The following is a 26,310-nucleotide window of genomic DNA, read 5'->3' as shown; positions in this document are numbered from 1 at the left end:
GATTTACAGCTGCTTTTAATTTGTTTCTCTCGAACGTAATTCATAAATCTCCGTCGACAAGGACAATGCGAAATTATGAAAGAAACCGCCCAGATATTGCGAGCGGGGTATCGCGCCAATCTCCTAAACACGCGATGAAAAATCGCCGCTCAAACCGCGAAACGATAAGTCACCCGAGAAACTATATCAGCGACAGCCGAAAAATTCGCTCGAACCGAAAGGGCGACACCTTATTAAACAAGGGAAGTCGGATATCCTCGGATTATGGAGGGGGTCCGGGCGGCAATTTTAATTACCGCGATTCTAGAATAGATCCGCGGAGATCAGTTCACAGACCAGACGGATGAACTCTGAGCTGTTGTCACAAAACCCGGACGGGGTGCAGGGGGCGGGGGATATTTCTTTAATGTTTTAAAACGATCCAAAATATCGTCGGGAGGCGGGGGGTCGCGAAATTGGCGCTCCACCAAGAACTTCATAAGCCGTGGAAATCCCCCCGGTCACTTCATCCGCGGTGGCTGTGAATGAAGAGCGGTTAAGCTTACTCTTTCTCGTATTCTCCCCGGTGGCGTCGCGTGCTTTTGCGATACATCGAGTGGTCTCCTCTTTAAATCTATTGAAAAGGATCGATTAATCGGGTGTTCACAACGATCTCCATCATGATCGATTCTTTACCACAGCTTCGAATGGGGAATTATCGATAATCGATTATACACGCCTCGCCACTGTTTCTTTCAGCCGCTTTCTCTGTTTCTTACTATCTATCACGGTGGACACTGGACCCTTAACCCTCCCATTTCCATCTTGCGGAGCTGTCAAATCGAACGCAGCTCGAATGAATGCGTTTTTTCACCATTAACCCAGCCCTTGACGACGTTTTCGACTGCGAAGTTCTATATGCCGTCCTAAAAAAGAATGTCATGAGCCTCCAAATCTGTCAAATTTACCTCAATGGTACCGAGTACAGGGAAACTTAGGAGCGTTTTTTCTACAATTTTTCCGAGGGTTTTACAACCAATTTTATCCAAAAAATCTGAGCAATTTGTGAAAAAATATTCCAGGCTTTCCCGCAAACTCATATTATTTTCGAAGTCAAAATTTTTAATTCAATGCAAACTATCCACAAAGATCAAGGAAAATATCTTTCGGCCGTTCATAAAATATAATATGTTTGCAACTCTAAATTTCCGATTTCTCTACGCCTCTTCCTTCTTCTTCGCAGCGCTTACAAAGGAAGTAGTGTAACTCTCTCCTCAACACCCCTTCCTCCGCCCTGGAGTTTCATGCATTTTTTGAAAGTATTAAGATGTATATCATTTAATATCATAGCTACCATAATATAATACGATAATCTTCTAATCCGAATCAGTCATAAATAATTGATCCTGGGCCAAGGAGCTTTTTTCGATGGATATCGATGGTTTAAACACGTTTAAATGGGCCAAACTCCGTATCTTGAAGAGAATCGAAGGAGTGAAAATACGCGGCACTAGTTTCCTCCTAATAAAATATTTTATCTGGGGAAATTTGGCAACGCTCGAATGTAGATACGGCGTTTAGACGGTATGACCCGTCTCCTTTCGTCAATAAGCGCACTTATCCGCGGTTCCCTTTCCTCGCTTTCGTCTATCTTCATTACTCCTCTCTTATTTTCCTTGCCGTATCACAATATTGCATATTTTCCTTCTTTTTGATCTGTATTTTTATCGCGGGATCGCGAGACGGAATCAATCCACGTCCCGATGCCATGCCCGGCTCGGTGTATTAAAATATTGCATTCTTCGCCGTGTTCTCATCGCACAAGAGACTGGGAACCGAATCAATTGGACGTATTTCCATCAAACGGAACTAAGTGCATCACGACGTGAGCCCTGCTATGCATATATTCTTATGGGTCTCAGGGCTCATGTCTCAATGCGCTTAGTTCCGTTTGACAGACTCGCGTCCAATTCTCGACTCGCAGCCGTGGTCGCCACCCCCACCCCACCGCAGCGATTATTTTTAGATAAAGCAGTTATTTACACTGGGTAATCCGCATTTTTCGAAATCACTTTTTCGCGACTCATTCGCCAAGAACTTGATAGCCGGGTGCGGGGGCGGCGGGCGTCGGGTGGCGATGATTTGACGCCCTGAGCCGTTGCCAAGTTTCTTCCGAGGAAAAGCACTAATAATAATTAAGTCTATACTTAATAATAAGTAATCTTCACTTCCGAGCAACGCGCCGATCGGGATCAAGTGCTATCGCTGCGGATTGGATTGCGCCGGACGTGGGAGAGTGCTCCGAGACGCCGATTATTGAAACCGATAGAAAAATAAGACGAAGGAAAAATGGCGCGACCCTGTTGGTGGAACCGGGTGGTTGCAACGGGCAATGGAAGTAAATAATAGACTAACTTTGACAACTCGCGAGAGACCCCATAGTCAGTCCATCGTTTCCCCCTTAGTCTATGAAAATCAGCCGTTGCCACCAATGAAGTGACTCCGTTTTCCCTTGTCTATCCATTTTAATAATCAGTCCATCGGTGGGGTACAAAAAGAGTAATCATCAAATTAGATTCTGTAGAAAATAAGATTACGAGCATGTCGTATCGAGACACTCCTTCAATTTTTGTGTATGCACCACGTGCATCCGTGGACCACGAGTAGTTGTATGAAGGCTATGTTATGATTGAAAGTACGACCAATGCACGATCTATTTGTAATTAGTCCAGGATCCAAAAGAAAAGCGGATGTTGGATTTTCGTCATTAAAAATGAAAGATAATGAGGTTTGATATGTTCGTATCACCGCCTAATTCAGTCAAATACCGGCGCATTTGCTTGGTTTTAAACGTTGGTTTACGAAGGCCATAGCAGATCAAATTTTAGCAGTATTGCTGTTTTCCCTCACTTTACTTCTGGATTTCCGGATATAATCCTCCAGGCTGTTTTCCGCGACACGGCGAAGTTGGCGTGTCGTGCTGTGCGATAAATCGATTGATCTGTTATTTGCAGGATAGACTATCCACTTCACTAATCGATTCTTTACCATCGCCTCAAGTGGGAAAATATCGAGCATTGTGCGAGTGCTTTATAGGGCGTCGCGTCGCGTCGTGGCCGCTCGTAAATTAGCGTGCTTCGCGCTGTGCCGCACAGTGGATCGAGTCAATTAGACAGGTTGGACATGAAACCGTCCAGTTTAATTTGGCAATAGCTGATGTGGTTTGGTTCCTTTCTGCTTAGCGCGGTCCATTTCAGATTTTCTCATTGCGCTCATCGTGATTTTTGAGGCATTTTCTACATAAAGCATCTTTTATTCTTGCTCTTGCAACAGGCCCATTCTCTATCACAGTGCGGCGGTTCATCGCACCGAACGACGCGGCGTCGCGACGGCAGCGACGCCTGCGCCGCGCCGGGCGGCGGCTGCCGTGCGTGGGAAGAGACCGCTCACTTGGAGGCGGGCGCCGGCCGCCATCCTTGTAAGCCTCCACCATAAGCAACCACTGCTCGAATCTCCTCCATCCTTTTTATCCTCATTCTTCCGCTCAATCTAACTCAAAAGCAGAAACGCTGTCTCGGGCTTCCAGATTGTACGGCTGCAACATGGCCATAAATTGCCTTTTGGTTGGCTGTTGAGTACCCTTTTTACTTGGTTGTTCACTATCTCACGCTGCAGAGACCTGGAAAAGTCAGGGACAGTTAAGGAATGTATTAGAAAAGTCAAGGAATTCCGCGAAGCAGCGTTCAGCAGAGGTCAGCTTGACTGAAATGGAAAAAAATCTAGATGGAGGTTTTGTTTCAACGTCAGGAAATTCGAAAATGTTGGAGTCAGGGGAAAGGAAAAAATCGGGGGATGGAAAGTTAGAACATTTATGGAAACCCTGCTTACTCCCTCTGCCCATTGCAACCACCCACTCCCACCAATAGGATTCCTTCAGTGGGCTGATTATTGAAATTGAAGGACAAAGCTATAGACGGAGAAGACACAGGACAAAAAAGCGATCCTATTGGTGGAAGTGGGTGGCTGCAATGGACAAAGGAGGTAGGTGATAGGCTGTAACTAACGGCAACCCACGAGAGACCCGATGGTTAGTCCATCATTTTCTCCCTCAGTCAATAGGAGCCACCCATTCCAACCAATAGTATCGCATCCCTACGTCTTCTTTGTCTATAGATTTGTCCACTATTTTCTGTCTACTACTAATTTGAAATTGATAGACAAAGTGGTAGAAAAAAAGGACATAGGGAGTATGGAGCGATATTATTGGTTACAATGTGTGGTTCCAATAGACTAAGGGAGAAGATGATGGACTAACCATCGGGTCTCTCGTGGGTTGCCGTTAGTTAGTCTATTACCTACGTCCTTTGTCCATTGCAGCCACCCGCTTCCACCAATAGGATCCCTCCAAATCCCTTTTGTCTTCTTTGTCTATAGCTTTGTCTATCAATATCAATAATCGGCCCGCAGGAGGAATGCAATCTACACTGGGAAAAAAAAGAATCTTAAATTTGCCGCCAAGAAGTATTTCCTCTTAAATCAAGAATTTTGCTGGTTAATATAAGCTACTTTTTTGCTTAACCCAAGCATTATTTTTCTTGAATCAAGAAAAAGTCAGCTTCAAGCAAGATAAAGAAAATTCTTGGCGGCAAATTCAAGAATTATCATACTTGATCCAAGCTACTTTTTTTTTCAGTGTAGGACTATCTTACAAGGAAGAAGTACTTGGAACTAACAACAGCCGCCATCTTTGATTTCAGATAAATGCAGAGGAACCAACTCGGAATCGGAGTCGGACCGAGAGGACCGGGACCGGAGCTCGACGCGGACCCAGCGGTCGGGGACGCGGTCGCCGGCGGACCCGCCGACGCCCAAATCGCCGACCCCGACGCCCACGCTGACGCCCACCCCGACGCCGACGCCCACGCACACGCCGACGCCGGCGCCCGCGACCCCCGGCCCGGAGCGGGAGCGGGAACGGGAGTTGGCCAAGGACGCCCTGGCCTCGGCCCTCGTGGCCGTCACCACCGCCACCACGACGACCCCGACGCCGACGCCGGCCTCCGAGATGTACTACAACACCCACCTCAACAACAACACCCTCGCCGCCAACAACAACAACTTCATCAACGGCCTCTGCGGCCTCAACAACAACCTCGATCTTATTACCAAAGGCCCGTTCAGGTTCGACGACCACCGGTCGCCCTACGACCCCTCGGGTATAGTCAGGTCAGTCCGACTCCAACACTCATTTTTATTTTAATAATAAAATAAAACTAACCTTTAGACCGTACGTTTTTTTTTATATTTGTAAAGGTATTAACATCATTAGCTCAAGTCCTTTTGGGTTTAACCCAGTATCAAGATCACTACAAATACTTAAACTACATAATCAAAATATCTATCTATAATCTATTATCACTGATTATACCATTATAATTCAACATGAAGTACATAATTGAATCGGCGTATGTGAAAATGTCCGTCGTCCAATATTATTTTTAAAATTGTTCTACATTCCTAACGTCTTAAACCATCTTGTGTCGTTAAGTTACAACGAAATTGTCCACTCAAATTCTGAAACACTGTCTTGGATATCGGACGTTTTCGCATGCGTCGATTCAATTGGAAGCGAAATAAAGTTGCGGTTTGCGAGGTTTGGATCCACGCATGCGGAATTTAGAATCCCGGATAGCGCGTTCTGTCAAACGGAACTAAGCGCCATGGAAAAGCATTGCGAGTATAGGACGGAACGAGCAGGACGCCCATTTCCGTCGCCAATCCAGCTCCCCTCTACCTTCCTCCCCATATGGCGCTTAGTTCCGTTTGATAGAGATACGTCCAAATGTCCATTGCTTGAATAATACTGCAAAGGCGAGGTCTCTATCGAGGAATATTTTGTCCCCGAGTGCCAGATCCGTGTACCCACTTACTTCTTCTCTGATGAGTGAAATAATGACGCCAAGGTGGGTGTTTCGCTGTTGCAGGTTCGGCGAGTCGTTGATTCCGAAGGGGGACCCGATGGAGGCCCGGCTCCAGGAGATGCTGCGCTACAACATGGACAAGTACTCCTCGCAGAACCTGGACACGCTTCACATCGCGAGGCGGGTCCGGGAGCTCCTCTCCATCCACAACGTCGGCCAGCGGCTCTTCGCCAAGTACGTCCTGGGCCTCTCGCAGGGCACCGTCTCCGAGCTCCTCTCCAAGCCCAAGCCCTGGGACAAGCTCACCGAGAAAGGCCGCGACAGCTACCGCAAGATGCACGCCTGGGCCTGCGACGAGAACGCCGTCCTGCTCCTCAAGTCCCTCATCCCGAAAAAAGGTACGCTCTACGCCTGTTTCCGTCGTCCATGTGTCTCGGAGACAAGAGACCCTCAATTAGTTTCTTGGCGATTGGGAAGCTTTTACTTTCGGGACTTCATCATTCAACTGTTGACCTACCTACTTTGTTGACGGTTAACGTGTTGGAAGTTTGGGAAACTTGTTTGGCTCATGACGTGACCCGAAGCTCATCATCCACCATGTATGTAGGTCAACAGCCGAAAAAAGAGTGATAACTGTTGCTCCCTCACAATTGTCCATAAGGAAGTGTGGAATTCCCGAAAGTAAAAGCTTCCACATGTCGCCATGAGGCCAGTGGAGGGTTTCTTGTCTCTGATGTGTCTACTTAAGTAGCACAAATTGCTGCAAATGGATATGTTAATAGTATGGATTAGTTACGCTAGTCTGAGAATTTCGTTTTGATGCTTGATTCTTGTAGATCAGCCAAAAATAATAAGATACGTCTACAGTCCATTTTCCTACGTTCACTTTTAACCGAGATATTGCGCTCTGAAAAATTTGACGTATGACGTCATCCATCGGCGTAGTGTCACTCTTTGGTTTTTTCCACCTCGCTTTCATCCGAGATTCACGTTGAGGCGAATATTAAATGGCGAGAGTGTTGTTGTCTGGACAGATTTTATTATTTTTAGCATATCTGCAAGAATCCAGCAGAACACAATTCTGCGGCCAGCGCAACTGACTTATTGCGCAGTAAAATTACGGGAGTTTCATCGAAGTGTTGAGTAAGTTGCCTGTTGACTAATTGAAGGAGCTCCTCTCGCTGACAAGAATCAATCATTCAATACAGGTTTAAGTGAAGGAAAGCCAGTGTTCCCAAATTTCTGATCCACTAGGCTCCTGTACGATCAAAATCATACACATCTACGTTTTCTACTTGAAGCCTTGTCCATCGACCATCGGTCGACGAATACGGGCATCGGCTCCGAGCGTGGATTCACCGATTTAGACGATTCGTAGCCTCGCCGAGGATGATTCCGTTTTCCTGGAGCTCATCTAAACGGCTCGTTATTTGCAGTTGAAAAGTGCACTCTCACGATCCCCGAAAAGGACTGCCCCCCGCCCCCTCCCTTCCTCCAGCCCTGCCGGCGGCGGAATTTCCTTTCGGAATGTGCCACCATAACCTCGGCCTCGGCGGACGTAATCTCTCGATTAGCCACCGACGGCGCGGCGGCGGCCACCGGTAAATGGACAGCGCTAGGCGGAAGAATGCCACGTAAGGGCGTATCTCGATCTTCACATGAGCCTTGTGCTCCGTATAACTCTATGCTTCGCGGGGCTCAGCGAAATGTGTCGTGGTGCGGCGGCCATCCGGGGCAAGGCTTCCGACGAAATGTGGATGGCTCGACCGTCGCGGATGCTCAAATCACGCTGACTGTCGGCGGCGTCAAGTTTTGATGGCTTGTTTAGAGTAACTTACCTCCATAGAGAGACTATGGGCTCAAGGTGCCATGGACACCCGTAGGATCTACGAAAATGGCGACTAGTTTGGATGGGAAAGGGACGTTGCCATAAACAGAACTAAGGGGAAGGACAGCACAAATCTACTCAGCCCCTCTCAAGTAATGTGAGGGGTTTTGCTGAATAAGAGTGTTACCTATCTTTTATCTTGGAAATTATAATTGGATCGTTGCGCACACCTACAAATTGCGCCTAAGACGACACAAATTCCCGAGGAGGTCTCACAGACCCCTTTGGATCCGGGTATGAGACTTCCAGCCCTTCCCTGATGAGGTGCCTTTCTGCCCTCCTTACAAAAACCTCCTGGTTCTGGTTCTGCCTATGTTGTTGATGGCCAGTTTTTGACAGTAAGGAGGCGTCATTCACATACATAGGGAAAGAATGGAGTATTGCGCTTAAATTTGACTTTTTTAAGCCGATTTTGATCAATCTTGGGGACATTTTCGAATATACTTAGCTCCCTTCTCTAAGAGAGCAACAATTTACGTCTTGCGAACAACTTGTGCGAGCTGTATGTCTAGTCGAGATGACGTCTTGCGGAGAAGAGGGCGGCTTATCAAATTAAATAAAACGATTGCATTTTCCATAAGATTTAAAACTCGAAGAAACTATTTTATATATTTTTTTTTCTAATGCTTGTCTCCTGTTCGGAGTTGATTACATTTGAAAACGAGACTGATCAAAAGGTTTCATCATTCTCTTACAACCACCAACACGCTCTTTCTTTTTAGGAAGTCGCGGCCGTAGCCGTAACGATCAGCGAAATAATGCGATGCAGCGACGACGGTGCGCCTCAAGGATGTTTTATTCTGTTTTTGTTTTTTAAAGTGCCGAACGCGAAATTATAAGCAATTAATATGGCGATCGCGATAACGACCCGTCATTACCGCGGATAAATATTTATAATTATCGTTCCGTAATTGCGGCCCCCCGCCCCCGCTCCCGCGAAGGGTAAGGTGCCATAATTCATTTTGACAGAGAAATAGTGCCGATTTAATTCCTCCGATCCTGCATGCCGCTCGCTCGCTCGCTCGCTCGCGCCGCCTTCCACGATATTCACACAGTCATTCTCCCGTCCTAAGGAAAAACCCCTTATGAGCCTTCAGGCGTTGCCAAATTTCCTCGGATAAAATACAAATTTTTAAGAGAATACGTGAATGTTTATCCTTCAAATTTTCGGACAATTTTGTGCGCAATTTAATCTAAATTATCTGAGAATTTCAAGGGAATATATACATTACATTCCTCAAAAATACATAGTTTATCCGGCCAAATTTGGCAACTCTGGAATGTTCGTACGGCGTTTTTCCTTAGCACGGCAGCATTGTTTCCGAAGACGGATCCATGAGAATCTCCCCTCCCCCGCCTGAACCTCGATGGGTGGGCAAAGGGGGGGGGGGGGCGCCAGACGTGAAGGAAGTTTTAGCGATCGAATGTGATTCACTTTCAAGAACTAGCGAGGCACCTGAGTGATGCCGATGTTTTTTAACCAATCAGAGTCGAGGAAATGGAGAATAGGCGGAATGGAAAATGGCACCCGCACATCGGCGGCAGTTGAATTAAAATTAGCATCGTCCGAGTCCGTCGTCTCTTAGTGCGTGTACTACACGCTTGATTTTAAATATAAGAGGCCTCACTTAAAAAGAAAGTGCTTACACTGGTGATAAATAAAAACGCGACTAATTTTAGGCGGGTGGCGTTTTTCCCCGTGTACGCAAGAGGAGCACTGCTTTCTCACATGGATTTAAGTAGGAATAAGTCGTTTTCAATTTATTATTAATCGTAAGCTTATCCCTCACACTTCGTCGTCCTCTTAGCATAAAAGCCTAACTACACTTCGAGATGAGCCCTGTTGTACATGTAACTCAATGCTTTTCAGAGCTCGTCTCTAAGTGCAGTTACGCCCTTATGTCAGCCAAGCGACGACTTAAGGCAGTTACCGAGACCGGCACTCGTCGGGAGTCCCGGGAAACTTTGATCCCCAGATCGGAGAGGTGTGTTGCCACGCTAAGGAAAAACGCCGTATGAACATTGTAGAGTTTGCACATTTCTCAGAATAAATTATGTATTTTTGAGAAAATTTATGCATATTTTTTCTTAAAATTATCAGATGTTTTAGATTAAATCGTGAACAAAATTGACTGAAAAATTGGAGGAAAAATATTCACAATTTTCTCAGTAGATTCGGTTTTTCTTGAAGGAAATACGGCAACGTCTGAATGCTCATACGGCGTTCTTCCTTATCACCGTGTGGAAGTTCCGATCATGAAGGTTCAAAACCGCCTATGTGTCAAACCCATGTGCGAAAAACGAGAGTGAGCATACATGAGGGATGGTCCGTCGGGCCCCGAGCGACCTAGAACTCCCGGGCCCCGGCGCACAGCGGATCGAGTCGATCAGAGAGGTCGGACACATAATTTTGGACTAAAACCGCAAATTTTGATGTTTTTTTCGTCACAATTTAAATTTCAAGGGGTGTTTTTAGAAGAAAATTGTATGAGGAAACCTATGAAACCACTTGTATAACCTCAAAGTTTTGTATAATCGGAGTTTTAAGCGTTTAAAGTTTCCAAACTTCGTCCGACCTCTCCTGCTGACTCGATCCACTGTGCGGCGTGCGCGCATGCATTTTGAACGTATTTTCGTCAAAAAGACCTATATGCACAGGGTTTGCGTGGAACATAGTTCTTTTTAGCATGGATAAGTCCTTTTGACACCCCGAAATCCGCTCGCCCCGCCGGGTCGGCCGGTAAACCGCGGGGCCGGGACGCTTCTTTTCGCGGTTCGTCGCGGCGACACGGCCCTTGCGCCGTGTTTCGTGTTTACTTTATCCCTGAGTTATGGACTGTAAAATCATAAATGTTGGTTTGAAGTTGATTTACGCTCTCATATTTCAAGAGACGGCCAAATGACATTGCATCCCCCCCCCCACCCTCCCCCCGGGCGCTCCGTTTTCTGTTATGTCGCATGCGTCTAATTTTGCCTCTTGCAGTCAGTCAATTGCCTCCTCTCCCGAGACGCGCTCTCTCTCCCTGCAGACGATTTTCGACACGGAGCTCGTCGCAACGTTTTAAAATTTCTGCTCGAGTTGCGTTTTCTCCATAGGATGATAAAAAATCTCGCTTGAGCGTGCTCAACTCCCAAAATGCGTACAGGGTGTCTAGTGACCGGGAAATGTCTGGGAATTTTTTTCCTGTCAGGGAAATCAGGGAAAACTTCGGGTGATCCGCAAGAATTCGGCATGTCGGGGAATTTTGTTTTGCAAGCGATTTCAGTGTCAGGGAAACGTCAGGGGAATCGAAAAACACGGGTTTTCCGGAACATGTTTCGCAAATTTTACTATTGCGGAGATTTCTACACTGGAAAAAAAAACACATTGGATCTAGAGTCCAGACTCTTGAAAACATTAACAAGAAAAAATGCTCTTGATTCAATCATATTTAAGCTTAAATTAAGAGGAAATCCGCTCAAATTAAGAGGCTTGGTTCTTGATTTAAGCAAAAATCCAATTGAATCGAGAGTATTTTTTCTTGTTGATGTTTTTAAGAGTCTGGACTCTAGATCCAATGTGTACTAAAAAACTACTTGTACTACTGTCTACTTCTAGTGTACTAAAAATCATAATGGAATCTCCGCTGAAGACTTTTAAATTTTAAAAACGAGTCTGAAATATCTCGCATCAGCTGAGGCACCATATATTGTGCAACTCGGGGAAAAGTATTAATAATATGTCTCAAATTTAAATATTTTAAATGGGGAAAATTTGGCTGTGGCTGAACGATGCTTACATGGCGTTTGTTAGGTCTGGACCCACCTGATCACCGGAATTCAGTTGATCTTAAGACCCTATTCCATCATGAAACCCTTTAGATAGGTTTTTCTGCCTCACTTGAAAAGATTTTTGACTGAGCATTTTCATTTTGAGCCTTTGATATGGCACCAGAGCAGCGTGAGTAGCTTTTTACACTATCCTTTCGTAGGCTACAAAGGGGGAGGAAAAACAAGGAGAAAAGAATTAAAATCTTATAAAATTGCAGGTAAAGATGGCGGTATTACGGGTGTGTTCGGACGAGGCGAAGCGGATATGACCGAGGAAAGAATAGCACATATCCTGAACGAAGCAAGTCAAATGATGAAGCCAGGACTAGGGATGGCCGCAGATCAGGATAGCCGTCATAGCGATGACAGCAGATCACCTAGCCACGGACAGGTAAGTTTTTTATTTCATTTTTCGGTCCTATGGAGTGAAGAGTTGCAATTTTCATGGCACCTCCCAACCTATTCTAGATGTATTTCCTCTCTTACTTTTACTTCTATTTTCTCTGAGTGGATCAGGGAATGAGAAACACTTACGTACCTAATCTACTAAGTCACTCTAAAATAAATATTTTATCAATCAGAACTCTCAAGAAAACTAAGTCCTGAATAATTTGCGTAATGGTCGTAGATATCGGATGGAAAAAGAAGATATTAAAAAAAGAAAAGAAAAGGAAAGAAAAATTTACTAATCGATGGCCATCGGGCGGAACCAAGTATCTCAGTCTGCAACGTTCCAGACTTCCTGTGATACTGTATTTTTTCATTAGAAAAAAACCATTCAACGTAATTCCCTTAAAATTTCTTTGCTTTTTTTGTCTGTCAACGGAATATTCTGAATTTTCAAACCTTAAAGTTACCTTGTTTCACCTCGTCAAAATGAAGTAGGAGCGGATATTTTGAAACACCTTTTTGGAGGCTCGTAGTTTTGAACTTCTGCCATCGTTAAAATTAAAAAGGAACCTCTAAAAAAATCATTTAAAAAAGTGTATAATTTATTCACCTTTGTCTTAAAAGTTATTATATTTAGGAAACTTCGTTGATATAATAGGTATTCAATAGTTGTATTTCACTTGAAAATTTCCTCTTTTTTTTCAGTGTCCATCTCCTCAAGGAAGACGAATGAAGAAGTATGAAAATGATGACATTTCTCAAGAACAGGTGGTCAGGATTTATCAAGAAGAACTCACTAAACTCATGGGAAGGCGTCTGGATGAGAATATGAGAGGAGATCAACCTTTTCCAGGGTAAGTTCACAGATCTATGAGAAAGCCATTCGCAAAAATAAAAGAAAAACACCTGAACAGCACGGATCTATCTCAGCAAATAGGATACCTAGTAAATAATGTCTCCTTTGAAACTTTCGGTGAGCTTGGAGACTGCTATTCTGCAAAAGAGGAAAAACAGTTTTTCGTGAACTATCCTTATTCGACAAATTTTGTAAACCGAATAAAGTTTTGGTGGCATCAGATCAAGTTAACATTTCTTGCAAATACAAAGCCTCGAACGCTCTTTACCTGATACACACATTTTTACCAAACATGAAGAACGACATTTTGTAAAAAAGTCCTTTTTTTGGCTTATTATGTAGTCATCACAAAAAATTCAGTAAAAGTAGACGATAGCTGCAACATTAACAATAAATTAGTTTACAATCTGAGTGAAACTGCCTGTCCTTTCGCAAAATGTGTCTCACAAAAATTTTACCTTCCTATACCTACTTCAATTCAGAATGATTTTTGCTTTTCTAGCGAACCTCCTTTTATGTTCCAAGGATATGCATGAAATTAACTTCAATTTGCAAAGCTTTTATCAGAGTGACCTGTCACATGCAGTGCGAAACCTTTTTCGTATTTAGCTCATATTTTGCTCATTGTTATTGTTGCAATAGTAGCAGAAGGTTTGGACCTCATTCCTACCTTAGCATTTTCACTCATGAGTAGATGTCGAGAATAAAAAAATGAGCATCACCTGAGCACTGATGGTCATTAAGAGGGTGCAAGTATCTCCTTAAAGCAAGAAGTAAATCAATGTTTTTTGCTCTTTCCTTTGTCGCAGAATCTTGTTCCCTCCTTTCTTCGGCGGTGCAACGAATCCGGACGATATTCGTCTAGCAATGGAAGCATATCACAGAGAATTGTCAAAACTGAATGCGGGACAAGTGCCTTCTGTCCCGCCACCGAACCTCTCGAACCTCATCGCCATGCAGCAACAAGCAGCCGTGGTTCTGAATCAAAGTAATCCCAACGGTTTTGTTCAGGACTTATCCTTACCAAAGATGGAACGCAAACAGTCCTCGTTGGATAGCGAGAAACAGCGGTTACTCAATGGTGATATCGAGGATAAGAAGGAGCAAATGATGCCGAATGCACCACCTGGAATGCCAGAATCAGTTGCAGAGGCGTTGAAGCATGCTGGGAGTGCTTTCTCGTTAGTTCACCCCAAGCCTGAACCCGGTAAGACTGCAATTTCATTGAAAAAGTAGCCAAATTCAAATGCCCCAGAATGAACCTTTAATACTCATCAAATAGCATTAAAAGTCCTTAATAACTGATTCATCGAGACTGTCTTTTTTCATCCCTTTTTTTAGTCATCCCAAGTAGCATTTTTCAATGTAAAAGTTGCAACAAGTTGAAACAATGTTGGTATTAGTTGCAACAAAGTTTCAACTTCAGGTCGACTTTTGGTCGATGAGTGCCGATTTTCGGCGATCTGATCGGAAGACAAAGTTGCAACCTGCTGAGATTGCAAAATTGCTGAACCGAAGTTGTTTAAAATCTAAAGATAGGCAACCAGCAATACTTTGAAGTTGAAACATGTTTCAACTTATTTGCAACTAGTTCCAACAATGGTAGCTCCTTCGGGGGAGAGAGTAGGCAATCTGCACATCAATCTATTAGTTGCAAGAATCAAACGATTTTGTTGCAAGTTGTTGCAACCTCTGTTACTTGGCTTAAAATGAAATGCATTTGTATAGAAATCAATTACCTATTCAATCAAGTAGCATTTGCCATAAAGAAATATTTTACTCCCTTGATGAAAAGGTAAATACTACGTCTGTTCAAATCAATTGAAAATGGTACCCTCCCATTTTTCCGGCTCAGATGGCTAGTAAAAAGAAATGCTACGTCTATTTAAATCAATTTCTGATTTCTTATCGACATTTTACGTTGTTTCATCAAATGTGTTCTCCTCGTTACACTAACTAATCAGTTGCCTTAAAAATTCAATTTTAGTAACCCGGAGTCACACACCGGCAGGGAGCTCAACAAGTTCACCTTTGGGCAATTCAATTCTCCCTCCAGAAGACTTTTCGCCTGGTGCGGCAGTAAGTCCACTTCAACGTATGGCATCCATCACCAACGCCCTCATTTCTCAACCACCCACACCTCATCATCATTCTCCTGCTCAGCGTCCTTTGAAGGCTGTTCTCCCACCCATAACGCAGCAACAGTTTGACCAGTTCAACAATCTAAACACAGAAGACATTGTTCGGAAGGTAAGTACTATTTTTTTAAAATTAACAGACTTAAACAGGGCCGGATTAAGGGGGTGACCACATGGGCCGCGGCCCATGGCGGCAAATCTAAGGGGCTGCAAAAATTTGCAATTTTTTAAAGTGTAAGTATAAAAAAAAAATCGGATTTATAAAAACAAAAATATAAACGAGAAAAGGCGACAAAATCTCTCATCTCCTGAGAGTATAGTATGATTTCTAATTTTGTCGTCTCTTAGTGATACAAGAAACAGCACCCTCAATAATTCGAGTTACGAGAGGAATCAAACACGCAATTTGGCCTAGAACGGCGCGACTTAGAGAGAAATGATAACGAGGACTTGAGATGAAAAGGAGAAGCCCTCGGCGCGGCGATCGGCATGTAACACATATTGGCGCCTACAAGACTGCACGAATACTTCACGCATTGCATCAAACACAGTGCGGTCATTGCGATCAGCGTGAAACGGATAGCGCCTACAAGACTGCGTGAATACTTCACGCATTGCGTCTAACACGGTGTGGTCTGCGCGGCGCGGCGGCGGAAGTTAAAATCATTGAACCACATTTATGTTTGTTCTTTCATAATTTTTTCGTTCATTTCTTATGAATGGAAAGCCTTGTCCACACAGGGATAGGTTTACGGAACTTAACTTTCGCGCAAAGTTTCGTGAACTTTTGCTAGTAGTGTTGACAGGGCTTTCCCAAAAAATGTTTTCAACTTGAGTAAATGCGTCTTATGCACCCCTCCCCCGCTGGCGCGTTCATTTGATGGTTTTTATTGAGTTTCAAAACGAATGAGAAGGGGCAGCAAAATATAGGCGGCCCGTGGGCGGCAAGTAGGTGAATCCGGCCCTGGACTTAAAGATGTTTCAAAAGTTTTCTACATACTAATTGAGCCATAAGTTTCACGGAATAATCAAAAGAAGGCCAACTGTAGTATTTTCTTCTTTAGTAATGTCCAAGATTAGCAGTAAATATAGTGTACCACATAACTTAATTTTCGATCACAACTTTCTATTTGAATCATTTATTCTTCATTGAAGGTAAACTTGGAAAATTAAGTGATTTGGAACTTGGAGTTAGTAACATGCCATCCATTTAATTTTTATCGACGCAAACGAGTCAATTATTTCTCAAAATAGAATGTGAAGCGATTCCCACAACCTTGAATAATCTCCAAAAATTGTTGAATCGAATTTCAAAGAGAAATACATCGTGAGCAAAATGTCAAACTTCTGAAATGACTGCATGTGTTATTTTTTACTTGTTTCAGCATATTTAGCAGAACAATTTTAAAACTCTCATAGGAATATGAGTCTTAAATTCATATTATTTTCAATTTTTTTTTATTATTTAATATGAAAGTGTATAACAGACGACATATTAATTTTCAGGTTAAAGAACAACTTAGTCAGTTCTCGATCTCACAAAGACTTTTCGGCGAATCAGTTCTTGGCTTGTCACAAGGCAGTGTCAGTGATCTTCTAGCAAGACCAAAGCCATGGCACATGTTGACGCAAAAAGGGCGAGAGCCATTCATTAGAATGAAAATGTTCCTAGAGGATGAAAATGCAGTACATAAATTAGTAGCATCACAGTATAAAATTGCCCCTGAGAAGCTAATGCGCACTGGTGGATATGGTGGAGCAACTCGTAAGTATTTTACTCTCAATCTTTAGCATGTTCTTCGATTGAAAAATATTGAATTATTTTTATCAACAACACGAGGATATTAACATACAATTAGATAAAGATAAATCGAGTTCATTTGCAATTACTAACTGAGTAAAAGCCGTAGGATTCAATTTTGCCTCATTGAAAAGAAGCTTCAGTGAGGATCAACATTACAGCGCGAGTATTGAGAGACGTTTTTTACTGCTTATTATGTGGAAACACACCATCAGATGGACAACTTCTGAGTCCAGTAGCTCTCTATGTGCCTGCTGCGAGGCAATCAACGACTTTTCTGTCATATTTAATAACTGGCACTGTCAAACAATGACGAAATGAGCCGAATAATCCGTAAATTCATCAAAATTATGCATCCATTATCGTTTATTGAATCTTTTTAAAAATTATTACATCTCACATCACACAATCAACAACTGCTTCAACATTTTCAATTACTTACCTTTGATACTTTTCGCGCTGCAATTAGGTACAGATATTCATACTTCCGACTGTTTTTTGATTAAAAATATAAACTTTATCAATTTCACAACTTAAATTAAAACTGGGACCGGTTCAAACATTTAAATGCACTATGACAAAAATTAGTTCTGTTTGAACTACGTTGCAGTTAAACGGATTTTATCCCATTTTCAACTCCTCTTCTATTCCACAAGGTATTAATTTCCATTTTTATTGTTTCCAGCAATGGGGCAAGCTATTGGAAAACCTCTTCCCCCAACTAATTGTGCAAAGATTCCAACTTCACAAGCATTAGTTGTTTCTGAGCAGCACAAGATAGAACGGGAACTACCCTCTGATCATCGCCCAGATCGGGACCGTCTCACCCCTCACCATTTTGTCCCAGATCTACGTGATTTGCGTACATCTGTGCCAACACCTTTGTCTGCCCTTCCACCTCCACTCTATTCATCGCATGCACAACAAGAGCAAATCAAAAAGTGCCACTCAGCCATTCAGCAGCAATGCAATGCACTTCAGCAGCAGCACATGAACTCAGCACTACGAAATCTTAGCCAACATGTCACCCCATCAGTATATGAAATGGCTGCCCTTACACAGGACCTTGATACACAAACTATCACAACTAAGATCAAGGAAGCACTTCTGGCAAACAACATTGGCCAAAAGGTAATATTCTCTCTGAGCAAATCATAAAGGTATTATGACATTAGGGAGGAGAAACAGGAAAATTAGCTGAACAATACATTTTTTATGACCTACGGAACAACCAGCTTTCATCAATTCTTCTGTTCCAACTTAAAGCAGTTCCTCTGTGAGTCAACGCTGGCTTTTACATGTATAAGACTTTATCGAAATTCAGACCCTCCAATGAAACAAGAAATCTCCATAATGATTATGATGTCTTCTCCAGTGTTTATTGAAAATATTTTCATAAGGGCTCAAGTAAACTCAGAATTTTTTTTTTACTCTTTTCTAGTAGGTAGCCATAAGCTATTAGCACGTAAGACTTTTTAAAAACAAAAGATTCCATTTAATCGACTTCACAGGAAGCAACCTTGGTAAAAATTGGCAGTAGAATCTGTGTTCCAAAATACCATAGACCTACATCCGACTGTAAGATTTCCAATAGCTTCTATAGCCGGCTACACAATTTCTTATAGCCTTTTATAACTGATGGCTATTAAGCAACAGCCTGATGATAAAGTGTATGCTATCCGTTACCAATTACGAATGCTAGGACTTAGTGAGTTTTTGGACTACCGCTCTCTTTTTGGGCCGTAGTATCTTGATTTATTTTGCGAGGAAAAAACCGTACTTTTGGAGGATGCCTGCCATTCCTAATATGCTGGAGCGCCTTCAATTCCGTACCATACTGTGCAATACCTCTGGGGTGAAATAGTTGCTTCAAGCGCCGTGGTACGCTGCGGCCCAGCGCGGCAGGCGGGCAGCCAGCGCGATTGCGCAGTGCGTGAAGTATCCCTGTTAGGTTTGTAGGCGCCGCAGTGCGCCGCCGGTCTGCTTTGTGTTAGGCTCTAATATTTAATCTCGTGGAGTCAGCGTTGTTCAACTCATGACTTTGAAATGTTTGCACACTCTGTATGGATTATTCTCATTTTAATTGATGAAAACAAATATGTAGTAAAGGAAAATATAAAGTGCGTTTTGTAAATATCATGGTGATCCAACAAACTTGCGGATTTACGAAGCACACGAATTTCTACACAATTTCTTATAGCCTTTTATAGCCGATGGCGAAAAAGCAACAGCCATAAAGTGTAAAGCCCGGCGACAGGAACTATAGCCAGGCTGTTTAATTTTTTATCGCTTCGTGTAGTCCGGCCGTATGATTTTTTCCACTTTCTACAGCCAGCTGTATGATTTTCTATCGCCTTCTTCAGTCGGCTGTAAGAACTCATTTTGAAACGCAGTTCTTATCGCCAATTTTTACCAGGGAATCGCTGAGAAAAGAATAACCATCTTCCTTGTAATGCGGCTCATAAACATTTCCAAGTTTTTCTCAATGTTGTGCCTTGTATTACACTTGTTTATATCAACTTTTTGATTGAATGTAAAACTAAAGATACGTCCCATTAATTTCTTCACAACATAATTATAGTAACAAACAACGTAGGTGCGCCAACTATGCGTATGCCCAAGGCAGCATTTGTGGCCGACTCAACTGACTAGAAACAAATTAGGTATCTTCACCAAATCTTATTTTCTTCATGATGATTGTCAAGAAAATGTCTCTAATTTTGTATTGATAATTTTTCCAGATATTTGGAGAGGCAGTTTTGGGTCTTTCTCAAGGATCTGTAAGTGAGCTGTTATCAAAACCGAAACCTTGGCACATGCTGAGTATTAAGGGTCGTGAACCATTCATCCGCATGCAGCTGTGGTTAGCAGATGCTCACAATATTGACCGTTTGCAGGCCATTAAGACTGAGCGTCGAGAATTGAATAAACGGAGACGCAGCCTTGGTGGTCACCAAGACAATAGCTCAGATACATCGTCCAATGACACATCTGAGTTTTACCATAGTGGTGCTTGTAGTCCTCCATCAGCCAAGAAGCAGCGTGTCCTCTTCTCAGAAGAGCAGAAGGAAGCCCTCAAACTTGCCTACACCTTAGATCCATACCCAAGTTTATCCACAATAGAATTCTTAGCCAGTGAATTACAATTAACCTCTAGAACTATATCCAATTGGTTCCACAACCATCGTATGCGACTGAAACAACAGTCACCACAGTCAGAGCTGAATCAAAATCGAGAAAATCAAACAGGCAGTAGCAGCGGGTTTGACCCTGTACAGTTTAGGATACTGTTAAGTCAGCGCCTAGGTCTATCAAATATACCTATCCCATTTCCAACGCACTATTTCCCACCGAATCCTGAGCTGGCTGCTTTGATGCAGCGATCCATGTTACCCCTAAATGAGCAAGTCTCTGGGTTAGATTTAAGTATCAAACACGAACACGATCATGACCGCTCAGATGATGAGGAAAGTCGCTATTCCGAGCATAGTGATGCAGAATCGGAAGCTGAATTACCACAGGACCGACTGCCAGAAGCGCGAAGTTCTTCTCGGAGGAAGCCGGTCGCACCACAATGGGTAAACCCCGATTGGCAAGAAGAGTCGGAGGTAATTATAAATGGGGTCTGTGTGATGCAGACAGACTACAACGAGCATCGGGATAGCGAAACTGTCCGAGTAGAGCCAACTCCTGTTAAAGAGGAGGATGGTGTCGAACCGCAGGAAACAGCTGACGAAGAGGAAGCCTCAAATCAAGACCCGGAGGACGACAAAAGCCCGAGTCCAAGTGATTTGCTGTCCGAGACCAACAACTTAAAAAGCGAAACAGAATGTACCAAAGAATCAAATAAAGAGGTTGTGATTAAAAGAGAAGATGACAACTATAATGGTAGTGAATTTTAATTAGATTAATTTATGTGAGAAGTTGAATTGATGATTTCAAGAGCAACGAATTCATTTTCGGAGAGATTTCATGAGTAAACCTCCCGAATTACTCAGTAGTAGCAAAATTTCAGTCCATGATTCTCTTCCTTAAGCGCATGTTACAATCCTACTTGCTTTCTTACAAGAAGAAAAAGTTGCATAAATTTAAATCAAATTAGACTGTTCAAGTATATTCGATTGCTTTTGAAATCAACAGTTCAATCATTTAGCTGGCATAATGTCAGTTTCTCTCGCACGATTCTCTTCAAAAGACTGCTTAGGTGTTACTTATTACTTAAACGGGTTTGCTATCATTCGGCTAAAATGCTTTGTTTAATTTCCTTCAGACGAAGATTCAACTTTCATTGTGAGGTCTCATATGGAATGCTTTTGAGGTAAAATAGAAAAATGTACCTATGAGAAATAACGATAGAGGGTATATAGTGGGGAGACTGTGGAAATTTTAAACCGAGCCCCGCATATGATTCATGAAAAAATAATGTATGCTCTATATTTGTCTTTTGCTCATCATTTCTATCCCTTTATGTATTGTTTCTTTTCTGTTCAAGAAACTTCATGACTATAACCATGACCAAGGACTATCATTCAGTTCCTTCATTATCGCTGCATTTGGAGATACCTAGTTGGTCTCTTGGTTTTAATGTGATATTTTATTTAAGAGGAGCCAGCCATCCAGATCAAATCCTGTGCCTCCTTTAAGGAGGAATGGTTAAGTGCACCATGAAAAACTTTCTGCTCACTATGAGGTGTCATGAAGACATCGATCTAAAAGAAGAGTCAGTCTGATTTAATGATAGTGACGAAGTTTTGAAAGCACTTAGAGGTGTGTTCTTGCACTTCTTTTGATCTCACGTTTTGATTTACAATCAAAACAAAAAGTTAGGCACTACCTTTAAATTTATGTTTAGGTAACATTCTTGTCTCCTTTGATGGTAGATTTTTCTTAGAATGTCATTTTGCTCTCAGACTGTTGGACAGCCAATTTGAAAAGAAAAAGAAAAAAAGATTCCTTCCAGAGACATTATAATGCTCTTATGTTTGTTTTGTTTGGTCTGTCAAATGATTTGTCTTGTATAATTTTTTATCAGTAAGTTAGTGTATAAAATCAAAACTTATAATGCATATCATTTTTAATTTCGACGTGAGGAGTTATTTTGTGAAGGAGACGGTACACAATCAAAGGAGAGATCTCTATAGTAGTGCCAAGCATTTGTACAGTCTTATTTTGCTGGTCCTAATTTAGAAAGTCAAAAGTTAGAATGGATTATTAAGCTCTGATATTCTACAGAGCCCCCTCTAGCTGAAAAGAAAATCTGAACCATGAGTATTCACTCACCAATTTTAATGTTTACAATGCTTTATAATGTTTCTATCTTGCTGTATTTCTTTTGTTTCTGAAGATTTTAGTCCATACCTAGTAGGTAGGCACTATCATTTCATCTTCAGGGGGATGACAGCAAAGTACATATCATCGTCATACCTTGCTTGAAGTTTTGCTGTTTCATAAAAAAAAATGAATACTTACATAATTCTCAGTCCAAGAAGTAAACTTTTCAGTCCTGAAACTTATGAATAATTAGGTTTAAATGATGGATACCAGCCTGCATTCCTGAAGTTAAGGCTTAGCCTCTCAATTTACCTAAAGTTTAAATTTTTTTTATTGAAAGTGTTGAACCCGTTTCCCAGAAATATGCAAGAACAAAATAAGTTTTGTCAATAAGTGAGCACATACAATACTGAGTAAAATACTTCGGTATGTCTACTATTCTTTGTGAAGTCTGATGGCCTCTTCAAGCATTGAGTAGATTTTCATAACGCATCAATGTGAACAAGACTGGCAGAGCCTGGAAGGTCTTGAAGTATCTTAGGGTGAATGCTAGAAATTCAATTACCTATGACCGAAGGCTTTAGAAAGCTGCAGCTCACCGTAACATGTGGCATGCTGAAGGGTTTCTCTTTATGTCTATTAAAATTGGTGAGGTATACATTTAGGTAGCTTTAAATTTTGTAATTTCAAATAATAAGAATGTCTATATTCTGTAAGTATGTACAGTAAAATAAACAAAAATTTCGAAGTGTATCCAGTGGTTCAAGGATGTGACGTATGTAAATGTTATGTACCTATACAAAACATAGATGCATTTATCAATTTTTTCTTTCCTTTGTTAGGTAATTGCTGAATCTTGATCAAACTTATGAATTTATCTCGGTGAGCCGAATACGTTTTAGTTCTAGGATTCTAAGTTTATGCCAAATTGTACATAAATTAGTTATGATTTTCATACCAAAAGATTGCCAAACATAATCTAAGCTTAAAATTGTAAAACTGCTCGGCTTTGCGGTGGTTTTAAAATTTTGAAGACTCTTGTCTATAAAACGCATGTATACTCATGTTAATGTATTTATTGTTTCATTTTCACTATCTTATGAAATGTCTTGTGAAGTGTTATTCCGCTGATCCTAATCTTTTTAATTATCACTCCGTGATTGAAGCCTAGTATATTTTTTATTCATCCCTGTACTGTTCTAGTGAATTAACTTATAGATAATTTTTATCGTGATGGTATATTCAGAGTGTAAATTTGTAGGGCCTGTCATTTGTACATAAATATGTAAAAACCTTTTTCATATCTATAATTTGTATACTCCAGTTATTTGTAGATTCATTTTTAGCCTTTTACTTAAGTAATTTCGACCCTTAAATATTAGGTATCAAGAACTGCTAGTACCAGTGAGTCTATCATTTTAACATTCTCTGTGATCTATACCCTGTTATCCTATTTCTTTCATTTTATTATTCTTTTTTTTCTCTTTTTTTTCCTTTGAGTGTTATTATTTTGTTTAGTTCTCTCAATTTTTTTTAACTTTTCTGAAGTTCTCATTAAAGTAAATCCACCTTACCATGGGTGATATTAACCACCTCTCCAAATTTTATGCAGAAAATGTAGGCAAAAAACAGAAAAAACAAATTTCCAAGTAAAATAATCTGAAATTTCTGTTTACTTGGCTGAATGGAAACAAAATCTATCGTGTTTCAGTATAAGATCAAATGTCATAAAACCATTCATAATGCCTTTAAATTGAAGACTTAAAGTTTAGAGGTACTTTTATTTTAAAAGAAAATCGTGTTCTAAATCACTTACAATGCATGCTGCAAATTTCTGATTTCTTTTTCTTTCTTTGCACTGCCACAACGAAGAGAGGAAAGAGTAGAAAAGGCGGATAAGAGAGGCGGAATTGAAAAAGTGCAATCATATGTTATTAAATTTGTACATTGTCTTTAGAGTATTTTGTAAAAATAAAAAATAAAAACAAAAAATCCCCCAAAAAAAGAAAAAAATGAAGAGAAAAGACATAAATATAGAAATTATTAAAGGTAACTATCATTTAGATTTTATTTGTTGTTTGTGTAAATTCCTATCTAGTTAGAATAAATATTTTTAATTTCTTCTCTTATCATTTACTAGGTATTATTTTTTAATGTATTTGTTTTTTTTCTATTTTTTAGAGATTTTCCTCTTTTAATTTATTGATTTTACAATATTTTTTCTTCTTTTATTGGATGTTTCACATTTGTTGATTTGAAGTATTAAGTTTTTCCTGCTGAAAAGGTTTTGGAAAAAGTCAAGATCATGGTCAACTAAAGCCCAGAGGAGATAAACATTTATCGCAATAGTGAGGTTTTAAGGCTAATAATTACGCCTTCCTGGTTGAAATTAGTATCTACTTTTGAAAAAGTGAACATTCAAACTTTCAAAAAATCACATAATGATGGAAAAGAAAATTGATAAATCAATGTCGACCATGTCTTGATAAGCCTTTAGGCTACATGCAGATTTTTAAAAGTATGTAACTAACTTAAATTAGGGTGGAATATTCCTCCTTTGTACCTAAATAAAATATCGGATTTTATATGGATCTCTTTTTAAAAGATAAGTTCCTAAATGCAACCAGACCATTTCACCTCGTACTCGAACTGCAACCCATGGTATCTTTCCGTTTCATGTGGAACACCCTCATAGGGAAAATATGAACATCTCACTCCGCCACATTTTTCTTGGAGACTTAGGGACGTGAAAATCGTAATAACATGCTGAAAGAAATAAGAGTGAGATCGCTAAACTTCCTTTGAAGTCTTTTTTAAGAGGGAGCACCTACTTATTTACAAGAGGAAAAAAAAGAAAAAAGGGAAGGAAATTAAAAAATGGTTATCAAGATAAATTACTTCGCTTGACGATGTTCTTTGAGAAATGATCTAACTCAAAGATGCGAATGACCATTAAAGAGACAATTTGTAAAAGTTCCGACTGCAGTTACTTATTACTCGCAAGCTACTTTTCTGCAGCATTTGCCATCTTTAGGTTGTGGAGGTCTAAGACAGCAGAGCCTATTGAACTCCAAGATGCTCATACTTTCCCTAAGAAGTTACCCTATTTTTGCACAAATCTAATTTCAAACGAAACTGGATACCTAACCACTTATGATTTGGCAACAATCTGCTTCTGATTGAATCTCCTATTTAAACCTAGAATGTCTGTCTGAGAGATATCCCAAAATCCTGACTTTTTCCAAAAAACCTGCATACATTTTTACAAATGTCTGATCTAAGATCAGCTATCATTCTCATTTTCCTTACTGTTCTGGTGGTAAATTTCTCTCAAAATCAAAATTGGCATAGGTTCCTGTGAACTCTTCACATCTCAGATGCAGGGACTTTTGAAATGCTACCACCCAACTGTTAACTCACTGCAATAGTATTATTATAAGAATCAAAATATAGAAAGAATATTCATTGATAGTTTTTGTTATTTATATTTACATATGGTTGATTGTTTTAAGTACTTCATCTCAATCTTTTTTCATACTTCTAAAATTTTGTATGTATGTTAATTCAAATACATGCACATTATTTATTGAAATGAGAAATCTGGATTCTTTACCATCCCATAATCCCATCGTGTCACATTTTCAAAAGAGATTAGAAAATAATTTTTGCCCGAAGCTTCACGAAACATATTATTGTTTTTATGAGCCGCCGTTTTTTTTATTTTTTGTTTTTTTTTTTTAAAAAAAGTCAGTAGTTATAAAACATACTACGGTGTACCGTGGTGAATTTTTGAGACCATGTCCGATCACTCACTTAATTAGGCGACTGTGCGAAAACTCTTGGGGTTTTTTTCGATCCAAGTTGTTGATCCAATATATGCCGGCGAGGCCACGGCCCACGGCGACATAAATGTGCGAGGAGAAAAGCGAAAAAAGGTGCGGACTGGCCATAAAGTCAATCTGCCATTGACAAATATGCCCCCCATCCCCCCCCCCCGGTGCGGCCCTCTGACAGATAGCATAGTAGGAAGAGAAAAAATGTATGACTGAGAAGAAAATGCTGAAAGTTCATAAATGAACGGGAAAAGAAAAAGCAAGAAAAAAGAAAAGTGTTCGTACGCATGATACCAATGAGCGGAGGCTCTGAAAAATATGTACAGAATTCAGTAATTTCTTCCGCATAACAATCCGAATTCGTAAACTGAGGCATGAGGGGAAATAAAATCACAAAAACTTAAAACAATTTAGGTGCAGAAA

The 26,310-nt window shown here is 40.9% G+C and overlaps 1 protein-coding gene across 6 annotated transcripts in view; it reads left to right on the top strand.

The window, feature by feature from the left end:
* Positions 1-25,653, top strand: part of LOC109040165 (homeobox protein, cut) — a 157,587-nt gene extending 131,934 nt beyond the window's left edge. For 5 of the 6 annotated variants that reach the window (XM_072296667.1, XM_072296671.1, XM_072296669.1 and 2 more), the window contains exons 6-14: positions 4,737-5,205; positions 5,964-6,298; positions 11,817-11,989; positions 12,694-12,842; positions 13,654-14,051; positions 14,832-15,094; positions 16,489-16,747; positions 17,469-17,914; positions 19,525-25,653. In XM_072296667.1, coding sequence (XP_072152768.1) covers positions 4,737-5,205; positions 5,964-6,298; positions 11,817-11,989; positions 12,694-12,842; positions 13,654-14,051; positions 14,832-15,094; positions 16,489-16,747; positions 17,469-17,914; positions 19,525-20,685 — 3,653 coding nt within the window. In that variant the 3' untranslated portion in view covers positions 20,686-25,653. The remainder of the gene's footprint in view (positions 1-4,736; positions 5,206-5,963; positions 6,299-11,816; positions 11,990-12,693; positions 12,843-13,653; positions 14,052-14,831; positions 15,095-16,488; positions 16,748-17,468; positions 17,915-19,524) is intronic. The other variant, XM_072296670.1, reaches the window with a different exon arrangement.
* The last annotated feature ends 657 nt before the right edge of the window (positions 25,654-26,310 follow it).

This window comes from Bemisia tabaci, chromosome 2 (assembly GCF_918797505.1).
Source record: "Bemisia tabaci chromosome 2, PGI_BMITA_v3".
Lineage (NCBI taxonomy): Eukaryota > Metazoa > Arthropoda > Insecta > Hemiptera > Aleyrodidae > Bemisia > Bemisia tabaci.
Note: the sequence above shows the minus strand (reverse complement) of the source record. Positions and strands in the feature narration are given on the sequence as shown.